Below are 22,925 nucleotides of genomic sequence, written 5' to 3'. Positions count from 1 at the left end.
CTAAAAGCTTGATAATTACATTGGTGTTGAAAAACTAGGTTCTATGATTAGAATTTGAAACCATACCTCATTTAACTCTCCTAGATTCACAGGTGGCTTAAGTTGTTTATAATACCATCTGTCATGAGCAAATGATAGCCATTCATTCATTCATTCATTCATTCATTCTGTTTATTGAATGGCTGCTCTGTTCTAGGCTTTGTCCTCTTTTTTTTTTTTGAGACAGAGTTTCACTCTTGTCCAGGCTGGAGTGCAATGGCGCGATCTTGGCTTACTGCAACCCCTGCCTCCCAGGTTCAAGCGATTCTCCTCCCTCAGCCTCTTGAGTAGCTGGGATTACAGGCATGCACCACCATGCCTCGCTAATTTCTTGTATTTTTAGTAGAGACAGGATTTCTCCATGTTGGTCAGGCTGGTCTTGAACTCCTGACCTCAGGTGATCTGCCCACCTCAGCCTCCCAAAGTGCTGGGATTACAGATGTGAGCCACCGTGCCCGGCCTAGGCTTTGTACTTCTAACACACCGTGGTTACCTGACCTTAGGCTGTTCTTTCTAAAGCACTATTTCTGTGACATCAAATTAATTATCAACTGAAAAATACACATTGAAATATATGACAACATACAAAATTTACTCATGTCTAGCCACAAAGGGCCAAGAAAGCAGTGTCTTTTGACATTTTCATACTTATAAGAAGTTAGATCTCCCTCAAACCCTTTTACTGTGAGGGCTGAATCCTGAAACCCATGAAATCTTTGGAAAGCCATGGTTTAAAAATATCCTGTTTTTAAAGTATGTACAGAAAATATTGCTCTAGATGAGCTAGACAAAGTGCTGTTACATCAGGGTATCTCAGCCTTAGCTCTGTTGACATTCTGTAACTGACTCTTCAGTTTCTGCCACACTGGCCTGTCAGTGAAATAAAACACAGAGAACACAGCATGTGGAAATCTTTTTAAAAATGTTAATCTGTCTTCCTGTGTAGACACTGGCACCCTAGGTGAAAGAAGTGAAAATTTGTTGTTGTTACTCTTTCCATAATTCTCATAGGTTTGTCCTATGTAAGGTTATTACCTAAGTGCTTTTTTGCCTACATGCTATTAAAAACGTTTGGAAATGACTTGAAAGTATTCAGAGTATATTTTAAACACTACTTTACGCTACTGTAAGGCATTTACTTTGATGTATAGATGTCATGTTATTCTGGTGATGTGTTTTTAAAATCTTTGTTGTAAAGCCTAGTTAGGTAGTTTATATGTGATTTTTTAAAAAGCATAGCCTCTGGTACCATTTAATACCTACTATTTAAAACATGCAGTTGGAATCTTTATGTTAAAATATACAGACCTTTCAGATATTTTAAATAATACTTGTCTATTAGAGTGAAATTTTGAAACAAAACATTTGATCAGTTATTCTTTGGAAGCTTCAAGTCAATTAATATGTCAACTTTTAAACATGACTGGCAAATCTCAGTATTTAAAGGCAATCTACCTCATATTTGTTGCCATTAGCTGTAGTTATTTGAGACACTTGGTAGAGATAAATATTGTAGCACAAATCCTTTTAGTAACAGTTACTTTTTAAGGACCTTTCCAACTTGACATTTTATATTTCAGGATTCTCCTGACATAGACAAAATGGCAAAGATTACACTTTTCTAGACTTGAGCTTTATAACCAAAATATTTTAATATAAATTTATATATAAATATATGTATATTTATAACATATATATGTTACATATGACACATATATGACATATAATTACATATATAATTATATATTTTATATAAATATATATAAAAATACTTTGGTTATATATATAACATATATATAATTGTATGTATGTATTTCTTTTTTTTTTTCTTTTGTAACGGAGTTTCTGTTGCCCAGGCTGGAGTGCAGTGCCGCGATCTCAGCTCATTGCAACCTCCACCTCCCGGGTTCAAGTGATTCTCCTATCTCAGCCTCCCAAGTAACTGGGACTACAGGCGCCTGCCTCCACGCCTGGCTGATTTTTGTATCTTTAGTAGAGATGGGGTTTCACCATATTGATCAGGCTGGTCTCAAACTCCTGACCTCAGGTGATCTGACCACCTTGGCCTCCCAAAGTGCTGAGATTACAGGCGTGAGCCACTGCACCTGGCCTATATATTTCTTAAAAACTACTTTCTTTTGATGACAAATTAGAAAAGTAGTTAGCTGAATGAAGGTACAAATTCATTTTAATTGTAATATTAAATGGGAATTTTTCTCTTTTCTTTCCTTTTTTTAGAGACAGGGTCTCCCTATGTTGCCCAGCCTGGCCTCGAACTCCTGGGCTCAAGCAGCCCTCCTGCCTTGTCCTCCCAAAGTGCTGGGATCACAGGTGTGAGCCACCACACCTGGCCTTAAATGGGAATTTTAAATGGTAGAAGAATGGTGTTTGTAAGGAAAAACATCTGAGAGAATGGAGAAGACCAGGAAGCTGGACTCTCCCTGTCTGCTTCTCCACTCTTCCTCTTGAGTGATATAGTTAGCTGGATGCTAAGGAGTAGGAACACTCCATGGGCTCTATGAATCTCAAACAGTTATTTTCAGGTGTTTATAAGCTTTTCCTATGGTATTGTCCCATGACGAATTCAGCATAGAAAATAAGGGTAAGCTGAGAAAGAAGCAATGGTAATAAATAGACCCAGAGTATGTTCTTCCAGTAGAGGATTATTAAAAATAAATCTTGAAATTCTCTAATATTTCTTTTCTTTTTCTAAGTTGCTATAGCCCAAGGTGGAACAATCCAGATTTCTAACCCAGGATCTGATGGTGTTCAGGGACTGCAGGCATTAACAATGACAAATTCAGGAGCTCCTCCACCAGGTGCTACAATTGTACAGTATGCAGCACAATCAGCTGATGGCACACAGCAGTTCTTTGTCCCAGGCAGCCAGGTTGTTGTTCAAGGTATATTTTATTAATCTAATACATTTAGAATACCTATGGATTACTATATCACACCATTGAGTGGTGATTTTATAGTTTTCTGAAATATATCAAAGGTAGATGGAGGGGGGAGTTGGGACGCACTTAAAAATGCTTACAAAAGATATATTTTAATACATTAAATAGCAAATTAAGTTTTATCATTTTTCACCTTTTAGCAGGTTTTACTGGCTCTGGAGAAAGGCCAGATTCAGAGTAGCATGACAGAAAAAGAGAGAGAGAAACATGAATGAATTTTTTGTTTTGTTTTGTTTTGTTTTTGAGATGGACTCTCACTCTGGTGCCCAGGCCGGAGTGCAGTGGTGTGATCTCGGCTCACTGCAACCTCTGCCTCCTGGGTTCAAGCGATTCTTCTGCCTCAGCTTCCCAAGGATTTGGGATTACAGACATGTGCCACCACGCCTGGCTAATTTTTGTATTTTTAGTAGAGACGGGGTTTCACCACGTTGGGCAGGCTGGTCTTGAACTCCTGACCTCAAGTGAAGGCCTCAGCCTCCTAAAGTGCTGGGATTACAGGCATGAGCCACGGTGCCCAGCCACATGAATGAATTTTTAAATTAAGTAAATATCCTTCATTTGGGGGTTGCAAATGTTGTACCTAATAGATTTATATTACCTAATCTGTGACAATTTAAGTATTCAGGCTATGATGCCCCAAATTTGAGTTTTTCCCCAGCGGTTACTTTCAAGTCTAGTTTCTAGGTAACTCATTTCAAAACAAATGCTGACTTTGGGTTTTTTTGTTTTTTGTTTGTTTTTTTGATGGTTCTTAGTATGTTTGAATTCTGAGGTATCCATTCTAGTTCTTATGGAAGCTGTCAGTAGTGACATAAAAGTTGAGATGTAGCCCTAAGCTTTTAGGGTTACCTGAGATTTCAACTATTTCAACTGGATTTGCGATATACATTATTTTAATTTAATTCAGTTGTGCTTATGATAACTATAATAGATGATTTAATATAGCTTTAAAAACTCCTGTGTTTTAATTGAATTCTGTTCCTTTTGGTCCATTTGCTTAGGATTCAGGATTTAGCACTAATTTTTTTTTAAATTTATTTGTTTATTTTATTTATTTATTTATTTATTTATTTTTGAGACGGAGTCTTGCTCTGTCGCCCAGGCTGGAGTGCAGCAGTGCGATCTCGGCTCACTGCAACCTCCACCTTCCCAGGTTCACACCAATCTCCTGCCTCAGCCTCCCGAGTAGCTGGGACTATAGGCGCCTGCCACCACGCCCGGCTCATTTTTTTTGTATTTTTAGTAGAGACAGGGTTTCATTGTGTTAGCCAGGATGGCCTTGATCTCCTGCGCTTGTGATCCTCGTGATACAAAAAATTAGCTGAGCGTGATGGCGGGCGCCTGTAGTTCCAGCTACTCGGGAGGCTGAGGCAGGAGAATGGCGTGAACCCAGCAGGCGGAGCTTGCAGTGAGCAGAGATGGTGCCACTGCACTCCAGCCTGGGCGAGAGTGTGAGACTCCGTCTAAAAAAAAAAAAAAATTACTTCACAAGTCACAAAGATATTTTTCCACATTTTTTTCTATTTGCTTTATGCTTTTACCTTTCACATTTATGTCTTTAATGTATCTGGGCTTCACTTCTGTATATAGTATTTGGTGGGAATTCATTTTTAACTTATATGGAGCCATTCCCAAGGGTTTGTTGTTTCCTCATTGGTGAATGGGGAAGCCTTAATTAGACGGTTGGTTTGCTTGTGCACGTGGATCTGGCCCGTCTTCTGTCTGATTCATCTTTTTCTGAATGCCAGTGCCATATGTGTGTGTTATCTCATAGAACAAGTTCCCCTTGTCTTTTTTCTCAGTTTGATGGAGGGTTAGCTTTTTGTGCACTATTATTCTTTCATATGCATTTGGAATAAGTTTGAGTTTCTAAGTAGTAGTAATAATAATAATAAAACCAATGATGAGACTGCATTAATTTTGTTTTGTTTTGTTTTTTGAGACAGAGTCTCGCTCTGTTGCTCAGGCTGGAGTGCAGTGGTGCAATCTCCGCTCACTGCAAGCTCTGCCTCCCGGGTTCACGCCATTCTCCTGCCTCAGCCTCCTGAGTAGCTGGGACTCCAGGCACCCGCCACCACGCCCAACTAATTTTTTTGTATTTTTAGTAGAGAGGGATTTCACCGTATTAGCCAGGATGGTCTGGATCTCCTGACCTCATGATCCGCCCGCCTCGGCCTCCCAAAGTGCTGCGATTACAGGCGTGAGCCACTGCGCCCGGCTGAGACTACATTTAATTTAGGGACAGCTGCATAATGTTAAATTGACCTATCCCAAACCATAGAATGTCTTGTTTATTCAGATCTCATTTTACTTCTTTTAACAGTTGAACATTTTTCTTCATGGAGGTCTTGCATATTCTTTCTTCAGTTGGTTCCTAAATACTTTATGGGTTTTGTTGCCGTTACAATGGTACCTTATTTTTTATTGTATTTTCTTATTGTTGCTGGTGTAGAGAAATACGGATTATTTTAAGTCGATCTTTTATCTATTAACTTTGCTAAACTCTAATTACTTCTAATAATTTACTGATTCTTTGTGAATCGGTCTGTGATCCTATGTGAATGTTTATACAAATAGTGATGTTTTATTTCCTTCCTTCCAATCTTTATTCCTCTTTTCTTTTTTTCTTTTCCTTAAATAATCATGGCCAGGAGCTGCAGTTTAAACGCAGCAAGGCCAGTGGGTATTCTTGTCTTCCTGAACTTAGTGGCAGTGTTGCCTGCCCGCCTTCTGCCTTCATCTCACTGAAGGGCTGTGTCAGCTTCTTTGTGGATTCTCAGTGCCTGTCTTGGCTGATGCCTCAGCAGTATTTAACACTGTCAACTTCTGCTTCCTCCGCTTCCTGAGACTGTGTCCTCCTTGCTCTTCTCTCTCTGCTGCTTCTCTGTCAGTCTCGTTGCTGGGCGAAGCTTCCCCTGCCCCTGTCCTGAGTGTTTCAGTGATCTTCACGCTCGCTCCCCCACCCTCTTCCTGCTGAGCTCCCTCCATGAAGGACTCCCTCCCACCCTGGCTTCAGTTCACTGTGACTATGTCCTGACTCCAGCTGGTTCCTTAGATGGCCCACACATACCTCTGATACAAATCCCTGAAACCCACTGTTCCTATCTTCAGTGACCAACCACTACTATCCCACCTGGTGCTTGATGCCAGAAACCTGGATGTTGTCCCATATTCTCCCCAGTCTCCACTCAAAGTCACTGTGTAGATTCTTCTCCCTGGCTGAACCATACATGCTTCTGCCACTCCACGCCCCTCTGTCCTGGCCCTGGCCCTGGCCCTGGCCTGGGTGCTGCCCCTCTGACCCAGGCTACCCCTGTGGGCTGCAGTCTCCAGCAGCCACCAGAAGCTGGCTATTGTGGAATAGCTTTCTGATCCTCCTAATCATGCCAGAGGCAGCAGCACCTTTCTTGGCTCAGTTTTTTGGGAATTGTTCCTGAAAATTCAGCTAGACTCTTCATTCCTCACAGTGATTCTGGGAGCCACTGATACTTCTTAAAAACTGCAGCTTCTTGCCCCCAACATCTCCATTACTGCATTGCACTGTTTTTCTTTTCTTTTTTTTTTTTTTTTTTTTTTTTTGAGACAGAGTCTCACTCTGTTGGCCAAGCTGGAGTGCAGTGGTTGGAATGCAGTGGTGTGATCTCGGCTCACTGCAACCTCTGTCTCCTGGGCTCAAGCATTTCTCCTGCCTCGGCTTCCCAAGTAGCTGGGATTACAGGCATGTACCACCACGCCCAACCATTTTTTGTATTTTTAATAGAGATGGGGTTACACCATGTTGGCCAGGCTGGGTCTCGAACTCCTGACTTCAGGTAATCCCCCCATCTCGGCCTCCCAAAGTGCTACAATCACAGGCGTAAACCACCGGCACCTGGCATCTGGGGTCTTTTTTATAAGGGCATTAATCCTGTTCACAAGGGTGCCACCCTCATGACCTTATCACCTCTCAGAGGTCCCTCCTCCAAATACTATTGCATTGGAAGTTAGGATTTCAACAGAGGAAATTGGGCAGGGATACAAACATTCAGTCTATAGCATCCTCTCGAAAGCATCCATAAATGTCTGTGACCTGTTTAGACAAAGCCCCAAGTCTTTCATGTGGCCCAAATCTTTGCTTAATCAAAGCCTTGCTTGCTTTAATAGCTGCCTACCTCTCCATTTCTCCCTCTTTTGTAATACAGCTCTTTATTTCATTTCCTGGAATAGACTCTCTCCCTCCAGGGCCGCCTGCACACATACTGATTGCCTGATAAGAATACTTTCCCTGATTGTATGCCCTACTCCTGTTTCACCTTAAATGATTCTTCCTCCAGGAAGCCTTGCCTATCCTCCACATCTGGCTTAGGCAACCCCCTGTGAGTTCCTGCTGTACTTCCTTGGGCACACATCATGTTGTATTGTGGTTCTGTGTGTCTTGGTAGATGGTAAGTTCTATTTGGACAAATACCTAGCACAGACCTTGGCATGTGATAATTCAGTAAGCATTTACCAAATGAAAGTGAAATATTCTTCCTCTGAAAATGTGATTTGTTCCATGTGTGATTTCTTCCATGTGAGATTAACTGGTCCAGGGAATATATTAAAACTTTACTAAGAGCAGTAATCAACTAAACAACCCATTTCCCTTCTTTCTTTCCTTCCTTGACTTTTTTTTCACACCAGTATTTATTGAGCATCTATGTGCCAATTTAAAGGAATGCTGACGTAAAAATCAATTTTTTACTGATTTTCTGAAATTTGAAATAAAATTTCCTAAGCATTCTTGGGCCCAAACCCTCAGGTGTGGCTGGGACAGCAAAGAGTCCCTGCTGGAGCCCCATATTGGGGTTGATATCTAGGTCTAGGTGACCATCCAGGCTTTCTTACTCAGCCAGTATATCTTCAGCTGAATTGAAACCCTAGCCCCCTTGTCAGGTATCCTGGAGAATTACTAGAAATGTGGACACCCCCTGAAACTTTACCTCCTGAGCATCTGAGGTGTACAGTCCTTACTGGAAGATGATTAAATTAAATACAGCTAAAATGTGGTGGGATGTCCTTTCATTGACATAAGGTTGGGTTGAATTCCAATGGTACAAGGGGAAAGGGCTTTGTACAACTCACTGATAAAAACAAAAGGTCGGCCAGGCGCCGTGTCTCACGCCTGTAATCCCAGCACTTTGGGAGGCTGAGGTGGGCAGATCACCTGAAGTAAGGAGTTCGAGACCAGCCTGGCTAACGTGGTGAAACCCCGTCTCTACTAAAAATACAAAAATTAGCCAGCCGTGGTGGGCACCTGTAATCCCAGCTACTCGGGAGGCTGAGGCAGGAGAATCATTTGAACCCGGGAGGCGGAGGTTGCAGTGAGCCAAGACCGCACCTTTGCACTCCAGCCTGGGGGAGAATAGCGAGACTTTGTCTCAAAAAAAAAGACAAAAGGTCTCAGTGGCATGTCACTTATTTTTTTGCAGTGGAAATGCCAATAATTTTTTTCCAGGCTATGGTCTGTTCTACGGTTGAACATTTGCCCATTTTTGTGTCTAACCTTATAATCACTGAATTTTCTATAATGATCCAGCTTACTATGTGCTGAGCCTTCATTAAGTGATCCAAATAAAATTTGACATTTTTAAAAAAATGTATAAATAGTAATTTTGATTTATTTATGAATTTTAAAAAATCACAAAAGTCTTTTCAGTTTGGTTTAATCTGGTAAAACAATGTATTAGGTTGAATCAACATGAAACTGCTATTTTTGTGGGCCAAAAGGTCAAATATCAGCAAGTTCATGTGATTCAGTCTAGTAGTTATGGGGGAATACTACATAATACTTGCTCCATTGGCACAGTGAATTTTAAAAATTTCATTATCTACTCCCTTCAAGTGAAAGTAGCAAATTCTGTATCACCTTAGGAAGAGTTGGATTTTTTGATGGTGTAGCAAATAGCTCAGCAAATAAAAATGTGTTAAGTAAACACAGGCGGCTGGATATTTCTTGGTGAATTTAGAAGTGACTATGGAATACGGTATTTCTTTCCTGATAATCAATGTTTGTTTTTGTTTTTTTTTTTTTATCCCCAAAGTGTAAATCTCCAAGTGTTTTTTTCCTCCTATAAGTTAGGAAAATATATAGCGTTTATTCTCACTATGTTTACCTAGAAACCTTGGACACAACAATAATAAAGAAGTAGCCCTGTAAGATACAATCATGTAACTTTTAGTGCTAAAAGAAACATTATTATTATTATTATGCCAGAGCCCACCTCAAACAGATTTCTATGTAAAAATGAGAAACAAGAGCATTAAGATGGTTTATTACAGGAAGAGTTTTTATAGGGCTGGGGTTTCAGTGAGCTCGCCTGTGACAAAGCAAATTGATGGCAGTGATAGGCTAGTGATGTCATTGTGATGTCAGTCCTCCTGCTTATCCTGCACATGCTTGCTAATTTGGAACACTTTATGTTGAACTGTGGTAGAGGAAACAAGACAGTTCTGTCTGCAGAAGCCCATTATGGCTGTAACTGGAGATGACACAGGTAAGAATGTTAAAGAGGGGTTTCAGTTAATTCTGCAGATTGTTTTGAAGTTTAGGAAGTATTCAGGAACATCTGAGTGTTTCAGAAAGTGTTACTCTCCTAGTCACTTAGGTTTAAGACTTTTATGAAATACACATCTATATATATTCAGCTCACTTTGTTTGGGCATCTTAGTGTGATTGTTTCTTTGCTCAATATTCTATTGCTTGCTTGACTGAGGCACTAATCCTCTCTTCCTCCCTCTGTCCTCCCTCCCCTCCTCCCCCTTCCCCCTTTCCCCCCTTCCCCTCCTCCCTTCCTCCCCTCTTCTCTCCCTTCTCTTCCTCCCCTGCATCTCTGTGTCTCTCTTTCATGTGCATACCATTCTGCCCTACTAAAATAAGCTGTTACTTCATCTGCAACCTGTTGCAAATTCAATCTAGCCGCAGGTTAAACATACAGTATATACTGTTCACGTTCTGATTTCGTTACTGTGGGCAAATGCAGCTCCAAACAGAATAGGAAAAACCCGCGTGTTATGGATGTTTATGTGCCTACTTGTTTCTTTCCTCCTGTATTTAAAATGGTCTGTTCAGCTAATTGAGTTCAAAGGGCTGATGTCATTACATTTCCTGGAATCGTGTTTCAGCAGGGGAAGTGGAAAAGTTAAACTCCAAGCGAGCTGCACATTGACGTCAGTTCCGAGTCATGTTGTGATTTAGTCAGTTCCTTTCTGTTTTGTAAAATGCTGCTGACAGATTTAGAGTTAACTGGCTCACCACTGCCTCTGCCTCCAAGCTCCCTTTTAGACTGAATAGCTTTTCTTGTTAGCCCTACTTTAACATTTCTTTTGAAGTGGGTATCTGCTTGAAGAGGGAGACACGTCACGAAACTGTAATGCATGAACAGAACTCGGGAGTTGTCTGGCCAGCTTAGTGGTAAGATCGAGCCTCCTACTGAGGCCGTCCCTGCACGCGCCTGGTGAGAAATGGACGATGTATGTATAAGCTGGCGGATTCTTTACTCTTAGTCCATCTATAGGAACTTGCGATTCAGAGCGCTCTCTAGTGTTCAGTCAGGGAAGTGCTTGTCTTTTACTTAATCTCCCAGCCTCTGGTATTTAAATTTGTAATGGGTTATTTTTCACTAGGTTTGCTTTTCTCAGTAACAGATAGTGATTTCGAAAGACTTAGTTACTAATAACCTTTGTGTGCTTGCAGCGTTGTTTATTGAGTGGTCTTGTTTGTAATACAATACTGAATTTGCAGTTGAATTAAGAAAGAGTGGATGGTTTTAAACAACTTCACTACAATTTAGCTCTTCGAAGTTAATGGGTCTCAGCCCTCTTTCTGGATAGGAACACTGGATTGTCTTGAGTAAGTAAAACCTGTATTACATTGTTTTTAAAACTGTCTTGAGGAGCTATTTTTTTTTTCTCAAAGAAGGTTTGTGAAGTTCTAGAGATGCTATAGACTGCAGAACTCAAATGATGAATTTATTTTAAGATATAGATGAACATCTCAAACACTGCATGTCATATGATTCTTAGAACCAGAAGGCACTTTTGTACATATATTTATTTTCTAAAAATTATTGGTTTATATCTTTCTTTACCAGGCCTTTCATTCCTATTCCCCTTTTGACTTGTCTAAGCATGACTCATAACAAAAAATAAATAAAATGATGTGAAAACGCTGTGTACTTTTTTTTTTTTTTTTTTTTTTTTTGAGCCGGAATCTCGCTCTGTCGTCCAGCCTGGAGTGCAGTGCTGCGATCTCGGCTCACTACAAGCTCCGCCTCCCGGGTTCACGCCATTCTCCTGCCTCAGCCTCGTGAGTAGCTGGGTCTACAGGCGCCTGCCACCGCGCCTGGCTGATTTTTTGTATTTTTAGTAGAGACAGAGTTTCACCGTGTTAGCCAGGATGGTCTCGATTTCCTGATCTCGTGATCCACCCGCCCGCCTCGGCAACGCTGTGTACTTCTAACCACTATTTATAAATAGATAAACATTTTTGACATTTGTTTTTACAGAATGAACATAACATCCTTGAAAGTTTTTTTCACAGTTTTACCAATAATGCTACACATGATTGAATTTCCCTTTCGAATTTAAACTTATCAAAATGCTGAAACTTTAACATGTCAAACAACAGAACACTTTTTCAAAAGACCTGATTTTGCCTTTGGAAATCATATTTTTTAAATCTGGTCAATTCTTACAGAATCAGTGCTACTTGAAAAATGAGTAATAAGTTTTATTTCATTTTTATTTATTTATGAGACAGAGTCTCGCTCTATTGCCCAGGCTGGAGTGCAGTGGCACGATGTCAGCTCACTGCAAGCTCCACATCCCGGGTTCACGCCATTCTCCTGCCTCAGCCTCCCGAGTAGCTGGGACTACAGGTGCCCGCCACAACGCCTGGCTAATTTTTTTTTTTTTTTTGTATTTTAGTAGAGACGGAGTTTCGCCGTGTTGGCCAGGATGGTCTCGATCTCCTGACCTCGTGATCTGCCCGCCTCGGCCTCCCAAAGTGCTGGGATTACAGGCATCAGCCACCGCGCCTGGCCTCATTTTACTTTATTTTTTAAAGCCAAAAGAGCACAGGGTTAAGGAACTTTTTTGAAGGTGTAGTAGAGTAGCTTTAGGAACCATACCTCTGGGTTCTCAGTTCTGGGGTAACCCTGTGGATCGGCAGACCAAGTAGATTGAGCTAGATTAGTGGCTTGCAAACTTTTCAACCATGACCCACATTATATCACGACAAAGTGGACCTATGTGTGTGTGTGTACCCTACATTTATATAAAACATATTTCAGACATAATTCTTATCCTTAACAAAATGTGATGTACCCATAATTCCTTTTCTGTCCTTTTTTTAAAATGCTTTTCTTGACCCATGACATTTACTTTATGACCCGTTAATGGTCTACAGCTTACAGTTTGAAAAACTCTAATCTAGACCGAAATCAGGCTCCTAGCACTAATGGCTGGCCTAGAAAAGATATTAGCATTTACTTACAGGATCATGAAATGAAATATAAAAAGTAAATGACTGGGCGCGGTGGCTCACGCCTGTAAACCCAGCACTTTGGGAGGCTGAGGCGGGCGGATCACAAGCTCAGGAGTTCGAGACCAGGCTGACCAACATGGTGAAACTCCGTCTCTACTAAAAATACAAAAATTAGCCAGGTGTGGCACGCATCTATAATCCCAGCTACTCAGGAAGCTGAGGCAAGAGAATGACTTGAACCCGGGAGGCAGAGATTGCAATGAGCCGAGATTGTGCCACTGCACTCCAGCCTGGGCAACAGAGCAAGACTCTATCTCAAAATAAATAAATAAATAACTGACTATAGTTTATGGGATTATGTTATTGACTTTGTGGGGCATAAGTTACATTTTTATTAGAAATTGCCTTTTGTTTTATTCATAAACTGATTCTGTTAGCATAATTTCCTATCTTTTAGACTCTGAGTCTCACGTTGCATTCTGGCTGGATTTCTGAATTGTTAAAAACAAACTTTCCAACAAATTTGGAAAATGAGTGTCTTAGTTAATATTTGATGCATGAGAATAAGGATATATATCATCTTTGCGAAAGGAGGCTATTAGCAATTATTTTTGCTTAGAAATATTTACATAAAATAATAATTTGGAGGCCCGGCATGGTGGCTCACACCTGTAATCCCAGCACTTTGGGAGGCCGAGGCGGGCAGATCACCTGAAGTCAGGAGTTCAAGACCAGCCTGGCCAACATGATGAAACCCCATCTCCATAAAAATACAAAAATTAGCCAGGCATGGTGGCACGTGCCTGTAATCCCAGCTACTCGGGAGGCTGAGGTGGAAGAATCGCTTGAACCCGGAAGATGGAGGTTGCAGTGAGCTGAGATCGTGCCATTGCACTCCAGCCTGGGTGACAGAGCGAGACTCCATCGCAACAACAACAAAAAAGAATAATTTCATTTAGATTGTGACAGCTTCTTGAAGTTGGTAGCTGAGCAAGTTATAATCACTTTGGAAGTGGAAATAACAAGGCATTTATCTACCTTAAGATTCAGTAAACCAAATCAGCAGGGTGAAATTGGAAATTACTCATTTTCCTACTACTTTTGAAAAATGTATAATGAAATGTAATTTGGAATATTTATTTCACTTTGCTCTGTTTTATTTGCCTGTATGAATATATTAGGCAAATATATTCATTTATATTCTAATAAAATAATTATACTTTGCATTTATGTAAACTTTAAAAAAATCACTTAATGTTACAAATAAACATGAATACAAACTGTAGCAAGTGCTGTCAAAGAAACTATCAGATTGTGAGTGACACAGAGACATCTGGACATACAGGTTAAGGGATCAAGTAGGCCTCACTAGGAAACCATGTTCAAATGCTAAAAAAGGCAGTTTACAGGCATTCTCACTGATACATGCCCAGCTACACCCGGGTCAGACTGGGTAAATGACTTCCAATTTCACAAAGCTAGCAAGTAGTGAACCTGTTCGAGTCTTCAGAATCCTCGGGTTCTGTTCATAGCATATTAATGTGACTCCTCAAAACTCACCTGACATTGACACACGAATGCAGTGTCATGTGAGTACATGCTGCTACACACTGCTTATAAAACATATAAAATGAGGTTAGGTTAGCATCATTTTAAGTCATTAAAATGGCTTTTTTTTTTTTTAAAGACAGAGTTTCACTCTTGTTGCCCAGGCTGGAGTACAGTGGCGTGATCTTGGCTCACTGCAACCTCTGCCTCCCAGGTTCAAGTGATTCTTCTGCCTCAGCCTCCCAAGTAGCTGAGATTACAAGCGCCCACCACCACACCTGGCTAATTTTGCATTTTTAGTAGAGACAGGGTTTCACCATTTGGTCAGGCTGGTCTTGAGCTCCTGACCTCAAGGGATCCACCTGCTTCAGCCTCCCAAAGTGCTGGGATTAAAGGCATGAGCCACCACAGCCAGCCTAAAATTGAATTTTGTATAGCCTAAAATTGAATTTTATTACTCTTAGAGAACAACAGAGCATATATTTGCTATTATATGGAACATTAAATTTCAGTGTTCATAATTTCCCATCTTTTTTATAGACTGACTCATAGATTTTCACATACTAAACAACTTTAAAAGGTCCTTTGTGTATAACTTACTTAGCTGGACTGTGATAGTAATTTCATAATGTGTGCATATGTGAAAGCATCACATTGTACACTTGGAGTATATACAATTTTTGTCAATTACACCTCAAAGCTGAAAAGATTTTGGTGAGTTATCTATGCGGTCTATGTGTTACAGTGATTGTAGCAAATTTGAAAATGATCAGTGCTTAAATAGCTATTTTTATGTAGGATTTAATTTTTCACGGAGAAGGGAACGTTTTTGGCAGTGTGGGACACCAGGCACGGAAATGTAGGATCTGGGTATTAGGAGCAGGTGGTGGTAGGGAGGAAGAGAACCACAGCAGTGGTGATGATGTCAGCAGCTTACCAGAGCTAGGGATAGAAGCCCCCGACTTAGAAGTGTGACATCTAAGTTAACCTCTGCTGCTTACTTAAAGGTGTATTTAGGATTAGTGCCATGCTGTGAAATGGCGCATGAAAGCAGGAACTCTCTATACGAAAATGTTTTTTATTCAGTCTTTGTGCTCAGTACTACAGACATCTTAATAAATAAACAATGGAATAAAATCACCATCATTTGGAGTGCTGAGAAATCATTTCACTTTGGAATTTACCAACATAGGTACTTGGCTGGGTTTCTTATTTATTTCTTTGTTTCCTACTCTCACTTGAGGTTTTTTTTCAGTTTTCTTCTTTCCAGTCTGATGAGAGTATATCTTTGGCCATTCGAGGTTCTATTATAAATGATTGCATACATTGAAAAGGACATCTTGGCCGGGTGCGGTGGCTCAAGCCTGTAATCCCAGCACTTTGGGAGGCCGAGACGGGTGGATCATGAGGTCAGGAGATCGAGACCATCCTGGCGAACATGGTGAAACCCCGTCTCTACTAAAAAATACAAAAAACTAGCCGGGCGAGATGGCGGGCGCCTGTAATCCCAGTTACTTGGGAGGCTGAGGCAGGAGAATGGCGTAAACCCCGGAGGCGGAGCTTGCAGTGAGCTGAGATCCGGCCACTGCACTCCAGCCCGGGCGACAGAGCGAGACTCCGTCTCAAAAAAAAAAAAAAGAAAAGGACATCTTACATTATCTTTAATAATATATTCTCTAAAGGAATATAATGATATATAATTTTATAAGTTTTTAATAGGCATATTCTTTAATAAAATAAGGAATAAGAGCCATAAATTTTGATTCCTTGGGTTTGTTAGAAGGGAAATTCCAGGGGGAAATGGGTTTATGGATGTTATATGCGTTTTAACTAATATACATTGTAAGCATAATTTGGAACATTGTCTTTCAGAACTTAAGGAGGGGAAGAGGAAGGGAACTAACATTTGTGGAGTGCCTGCCATGTGCCAGGCACTGTGCTAGACACTTTGACATACATTATAGGGTTTATTGTGAGTACTAAATGAGATACTGTATCCCCATTTTACAGATGAGGAAACTGAACTTGCCCCAAGTCACATGGCTGGTAAGTGGCAGAGCTGGACTAGAACCCAGACTCCAAACCCCATGCTTTTTCTGCTGTACCGTGTTTAAAGCTTGCAAAGAGAGGTATGAAGTTAATGACCAAAACTGAGAGTTCTAGGAATTTTCTTTTCCCATGAAATATTTGATACTGAACCTAAAAAAAAATTTTTTAAATGCTTTCATGTCAGGAGCTAGATGGAAACACGTCATAATGAGAACGCCTTTGGTTTTAAAATGCTATGTTAGACTTATCTAAAGTGCATCTAAGTAAGATTTAAGAAATAATGCCTTTTATCAAGAAAGGCCACTTTGAAGAGACACATCGCATCTTGTAGGACTTTCCATGTCTTAGAGGTAAAGGTTTAGCTATAATAATGTAAGTTTATAAGAAAGACTGCTTATTTTAAGCATTCCAAATGACAGCAGCCTTGTGCAAAACCCCAGGAAGTTCAAATTTTACTTGATACAGCACACATAAACTCATGAAACACCCATTATATGCCAAGTACTGTGCTAGATTCTAGGGGATTCTGGGGTTAAAAAGATACTATCCCTGATTTGTCTTAAAGTTTTTGCTTTCCTGAGAATAAAGTTAGTGTATAAATATCTTACAGTCTTTCTTCAATCATGATTGTTAGTTCCCCACTGATAACCCATATATTTTCAGAATATGAAAATTCTAGAATAAAAATAATTTGGACACTTTCAGTAGTTAAATGGGACAGGAAGTGGCCTTTATAAGAGTACAGGAATAGCAGTGTGTCATCAGAGAACGCAGGATGGTCTTTGAACTGTGATCCTTGGTATCTTATCTGCTTTAAATTTCCACTGAGTTCATATTATTGGAAATTTGAAGCTAACTAAGATAAATATTTTTTATAACTTGTTTTAAAACTAAAACTTGTGACATTTAGATTTTTTCAAAACAAGAGATTTTCTTTGTATCTTTATTTTTTTAGGAGACAGGGTCTTGCTATGTTGCCCAGGCTGGACTTGAACTCTTGGGCTCAAGTGATCCTCATGCCTCAGCCTCTGAAGGAGCTGGGATTACAGGCATGAGCCACTGTGCACAGCTGTCTTTGCCTATATCTGTTAAAATGTACTTTACTAATAAGATTATATTTGAGTATATGGAATTTGTCCATTGACCATTAGAAGTATACCACTATATAGATCCGTTGGGATATTATAGAAATTTATGCAAATTCCTACTAATTTATACTAATTCCTGTTTCTGGCTTGAACTAATGCACTGTCATTTTTATTTTATTGAGGGAAGTAAAAGGAATATATGATACCTCTGAAAAATTATAATAAAACCCAGTCACCTAACATCTCAGAACTAATACATCTGAATATATCATCCCCTTCCAAGTTATTTTAAAGTGGTATTTTTTTCTGAGCTATTGCTCAAAATGTTTTTAAGAATTCTTAGTTTGGAATTGCCATTATCTTTCATGGTGCCAAATTTGGTCCCTTGAGGGTGGTTGTTGCTTCTGGAAACAGGCAAGAGTTGTTGAGAATCATTTCTGATAAATACAAGGCCAATGAATGAACTTCCTTTTTTCTTTTCTTTTTTCCTTTTTTTTCTTTTTTTCCTGAGACAGGGTCTTACTCTGTCGCCCAGGCTGGAGTGAAGTAGCATAGTCACGGCTTACTGCAGCCTCAACCTCCTGGGCTCACATGATCTTCCCACCTGAGGCCCTGGAACCACAGACGCATGTCACCACACCTGGTTAATTTTTGTATTTCTTGTAGAGATCGGGTTTCTCCATGTTGCCCAGGCTGGTCTTGAACTCCTGGACTCAAGTGAACCTCCCACCTTGGCCTTCCAAAATGCTGGGATTATAGGTGTAAGCCACCATGTCTGCCCTTGAACTGCATTTTTCACCTGTGACTAATGCAGGGTCACCTGTGACCCACCCTTTTTTTAAAAAAAAAAAAAAAGTTTTTTGTGGCCGAGCGCAGTGGCTCACGCCTCTGATCTTGGCACTTTGGGAGGCCAAGGTGGGTAGATCACGAGGTCAGGAGTTCGAGACCATCCTGGCCAAAATGGTGAAATCTCATCTCTACTAAAAATACAAAAATTAGCCGGGTGGGGTGGCAGGCATCTGTAATCCCAGCTACTCGGAAGGCTGAGGCAGGATATTTTGCTTGAACCTGTGAGGCGGAAGTTGCAGTGAGCCAAGATCGTGCCACTGCACTCTACCCTGGGCAGCAGAGCAAGATTCCGTCTCAAAAAAAAAAAAAGTTTGTTTTTTTTTTTAAACTAGCTTTTGTATATCATGGAACCATCCTGCTCTAACTTCATATTACAAGAAAACAGCAAACGTCTACAGAACTAGAGTGTAATGAGCCCCTCTCTACCTATTACTTTTACTGCACCTCTGTGTGAGCAGTGTTTGGAAAGAACGATCCTAGACCAAGGTCCCTATCCATGCTGCCTGCACGTGTCAACCTGGTGTCATGTAAACTTCTCTTTTTTTTTTTTTCTTTTTTTCTTTTTTTTTTTTTTTTTGAGACGGAGTCTCGCTCTGCCGCCCAGGCTGGAGTGCAGTGGCCGGATCTCAGCTCACTGCAAGCTCCGCCTCCCGGGTTCACGCCATTCTCCTGCCTCAGCCTCCTGAGTAGTTGGGACTACAGGCGCCCGCCACCGCGCCCGGCTAGTTTTTTGTATATTTAGTAGAGACGGGGTTTCACCGTGTTAGCCAGGATGGTCTCGATCTCCTGACCTCGTGATCCGCCCGTCTCGGCCTCCCAAAGTGCTGGGATTACAGGCTTGAGCCACCGCGCCCGGCCTGGTGTCATGTAAACTTCTCATTCGTCACTGGCTATTGTTCCAATTTTAGAAGGCCTAGGTGGCCACCAGCTGTTCCATTGTTTCAGCCTTTATTACCCCATAACCTTCTTCCCTGGATGTGGGTGAAGAGAGAAAAGAGGAGAACTATGTTATTCTCTGCTCCACTCCATCTCCTCTGACAATACGATGAAGATACTTTAAACAATCTGTTAAGTTAGTTTATAACTGGCTTAACGTGACTTTCTTAACTATCTCAGAGCTATACAGTTTTGTACGACTCATTGAGTTGTCTGTGTATGCATTATTTTGAATAGTCACAAAAACAAATTTAGGACTTTTCTCAAGTTTATTCATATGCTGGTGATCATTAGTCACAATTAGGCCGGGCGTGGTGGCTCACGCCTGTAATTCCAGCACTTTGGGAGGCCGAGGCAGGCGGATCACAAGGTCAGGAGATGGAGACCATCCTGGCCAACCTGGTGAAACCCCGTCTCTACTAAAAATACAAAAATTAGCTGGGCATGATGGCGTGTGCCTGTAATCCCAGCTACTCGGGAGGCTGAGGCAAGATAATCACTTGAACCAGGGAGTAGGAGGTTGCAGTGAGCCAAGATCGCACCACTGCGCTCCAGCCTGGAGTCAGCAAAACTCCGTCTCAAAAAAAAGAAGAATTATTACCTATCACCAATGTTTTAAAATTACATGTAGAAGGAAAAGGCAGTACAACCTTATAAATGATATTTTTATTAATTCTATGAAAATCTTTAAGTGAGCTTCCTTGAAAGCCACGTTTTTAACTGTTGTATTCTTTCACCTAATTCTCAAGCCTTAGAAGGCAAAAATCCGGCATATACCCAAATAGAAGCACATAAATCAGTTAATCTTTGTTTAACTGTTTTAAACAAAGTTTCAGTGATAATATCCTATTTAGCTGACAAAGTATTTGTCTCCCATGGGTAACATTTCACTTCTTATTCAATGGGTATAAAACATTTCCATGAAATATAGAAATGCTGTATTTTCCTCTTTTGATTGTAATTTAGTTCAGACAATTGTTAATAGAATTTGATAACTTTTTAAGAAATCTTTTTTCTTGCAGTTAGCTTTGAGAGAGCATATATTTTGTAATGTCTTATCAGAGTGACAAACTAACTCTGGACCATACGTTTCAATGTTGAAGCGTTGGTGGTAGAAACGTTTTATCACTCGAATCCATCTGTCTTTTCTAGGAAGCTATGTTTCTTGCAGTAGACAAATTTTGAATATAAATTAGGAAACTTTGAGAACTTACTTTTAGTATTTTATCTGAATACTAAGTAAATATTAAACCCTGTCTTTTTTTTTTTTTTTTTTGAGACAGAGTCTCGCTGTGTCGCCCAGGCTGGAGTGCAGTGGCGCGATCTCGGCTCACTGCAAGCTCTGCGTCCTGGGCTTACGCCATTCTCCTGCCTCAGCCTCCCGAGTAGCTGGGACCACAGGCGCCCGCCACCTCGCCCGGCTAGTTTTTTGTATTTTTTAGTAGAGACGGGGTTTCACCGTGTTCGCCAGGATGGTCTCAATCTCCTGACCTCGTGATCCGCCCGTCTCGGCCTCTCAAAGTGCTGGGATTACAGGCTTGAGCCACCGCGCCCGGCCAAACCCTGTCTTTTAACTGTATGGTTATACTATGCTTAGACAATACTTTTAAATGAATATTTACAAATGTATTATTTTTCCTAGGAAACCTAAGAAAGACAAAAATTATCTTTCCCCAGAGAAACTAGGTTTCAGTGGAGCTTTGCTGGGTTTTTGTTGTTGTTGTTGTTGTTGTTGTTGTTGTTTTTACTGAAACTGCAGTGAGCTCAATTCTTTCCAGTGCTTCAATCATTTTCTAGTAATGAGAATTGCACTTAAAGACATTCAGTGACTGTTTCAGGCATGATATGGAGTATAGGAAAATCTCTAAACTGAAACATTCACAGGATGGAGATATTCTGCTTCATGGAAATGTTTGCAGTGGTGTGCTACAGTCAGCTCCTGCTGGCTTGTTAGAGCCTATTGTTAAATTTTCAGGCCAGGCGTGGTGGCTCACGCCTGTAATCCCAACACTTTGCAAGGCTGAGGCAGGTGGATCACTTTAGGTCATGAGTTCAAGACCAGCCTGGCCAACATGGCAAAACAGGATCTCTACTAAAAATACAAAATTAGCCAGGCATGGTGGTGCACACCTATAATCCCAGCTACTTGGGAGGCTGAGATACAAGAATCACTTGTACAGGGGAGGCGGAGGTTACAGTGAGCCAAGATTACACCACTGCACTCCAGCCTGGAGCCACTGAGTGAGACTGTCTAAAAAAAAAAGCCGGGCGTGGTGGCTCACGCCTGTAATCCCAACACTTTGGGAGGCCGAGGTGGGAGGATCATGAGGTCAGGAGATTGAGACCATCCTGGCCAACACGGTGAAATCCCATCTCTACTAAAAATACAAAAAATTAGCCGGGCGTGGTGGTGGGCACCTGTAGTCCCAGCTAATTGGGAGGCTGAGGCAGGAGAATGGCGTGAACCCTGGAGGTGGAGCTTGCAGTGAGCTGAGATTGCGCCACTGCACTCCAACCTGGGCAACAGAGCGAGACTCCGTCTCAAAAAAAAAAAAAGAAAAGAAAATGTCAGTACCTTTGTGAGCTGGTTGTAAAACAGCGATTATTAAAAATTAAGTGTGTGTATGCACACATTTTATTTATTTATTTACACATTTAAAACATTAGTACTCAAAACTCATAATTTCTAAGTATTTTCTCTGTGCTCTGTGGGTATTGGCATCTGTTTTGTCTGTATGCTGTGTGCTTACCACGTGTGTGTCTTTCCAACTCTATGATCAGCAAAGTCACCTTGGCAGCTTGAAATTGGCCATGGTGGAAGTATTTACACCATGAGAATTATCGGAACACTACACATCAGGGCTTTTTCATTGTTTTCCCCTGAGGACTGTTTATTAAATATTTATTAGCACACCACTGATTTTAAGCTAAATGAGCACCTGTGAGCTTTTGCATTTGATAAAAACCTGTCTAAAATGCATTAGGACACTTTTCTCCTTAAATATTTAGAGCGTGCTGAATATCATTGTTCTAAGTGCTGAAGAAGATCTTTAATACTTGAGATTGCTATAATGCTCAGAATAATTATCTTAAACATTACAAGATCACCTCTTATGAGATGTCAAAAGCATACCGTTTCCAGATCAGTTTTATGTAAAATGCCAAATTGTGAAATCTTTATATAAGCTCGAAATATTTTGTTTTACTGCAGCTGCCACTGGTGACATGCCAACTTACCAGATCCGAGCTCCTACTGCTGCTTTGCCACAGGGAGTGGTGATGGCTGCATCACCCGGAAGTTTGCACAGTCCCCAGCAGCTGGCAGAAGAAGCAACACGCAAACGAGAGCTGAGGCTAATGAAAAACAGGTGAGATGTTTCACAGGGAATCGGTAACTTCTAGAACACTTTTTAAAAATTACAATTTTCGCTGGGTGCGGTGGCTCACGCCTGTAATCCCAGCACTTTGGGAGGCTGAGGCAGGTGGATCACGAGGTCAGGAGATAGAGACCATCCTGGCTAACAGTGAAACCCCGTCTCTACTAAAAAATACAAAAAAATTAGCTGGGTGTGGTGGCGGGCACCTGTAGTCCCAGCTATTTGGGAGGCTGAAGCAGGAGAATGGCGTGAACCTGGGAGGTGGAGCTTGCAGTGAGCCGAGATCGCGCCACTGCACTCCAGCCTGGGCGACAGAGTGAGACTCCATCTAAAATAATAATAATAATAATAATAATAATAATAAATATTAATAAATAACAATAATATATTAATAAGTAATAAAAATAAATTCCAGTTTTCAGCCAGGCGTGGTGGCTCACGCCTGTAATCCCAGCACTTTGGGAGGCTGAGGCGGGCAGATCACAAGGTCAAAAGATCGAGACCATCCTGGCCAACATGGTGAAACCCCGTCTCTACTAAAAATACAAAAATTAGCTGGGTGTGGTAGTGTGCG

General features: G+C 40.9%; 1 protein-coding gene across 47 annotated transcripts in view; it reads left to right on the top strand.

Annotated features, from left to right (window-relative positions):
* Window positions 1–22,925, top strand: part of CREM (cAMP responsive element modulator) — an 86,884-nt gene that overhangs the window by 59,139 nt on the left and 4,820 nt on the right. For 13 of the 47 annotated variants that reach the window (XM_009214248.4, XM_009214250.4, XM_009214261.4 and 10 more), the window contains 3 exons: window positions 2,754–2,942; window positions 16,063–16,098; window positions 22,186–22,342. In XM_009214248.4, coding sequence (XP_009212512.1) covers window positions 2,754–2,942; window positions 16,063–16,098; window positions 22,186–22,342 — 382 coding nt within the window. The other 34 variants (XM_021943193.2, XM_031652399.1, XM_031652397.1 and 31 more) reach the window with 17 other exon arrangements.

The sequence above is a fragment of the Papio anubis genome, chromosome 11 (assembly GCF_008728515.1).
Source record: "Papio anubis isolate 15944 chromosome 11, Panubis1.0, whole genome shotgun sequence".
NCBI classification, from domain to species: domain Eukaryota; kingdom Metazoa; phylum Chordata; class Mammalia; order Primates; family Cercopithecidae; genus Papio; species Papio anubis.
This window is presented reverse-complemented; position numbering and strand designations above follow the sequence as displayed.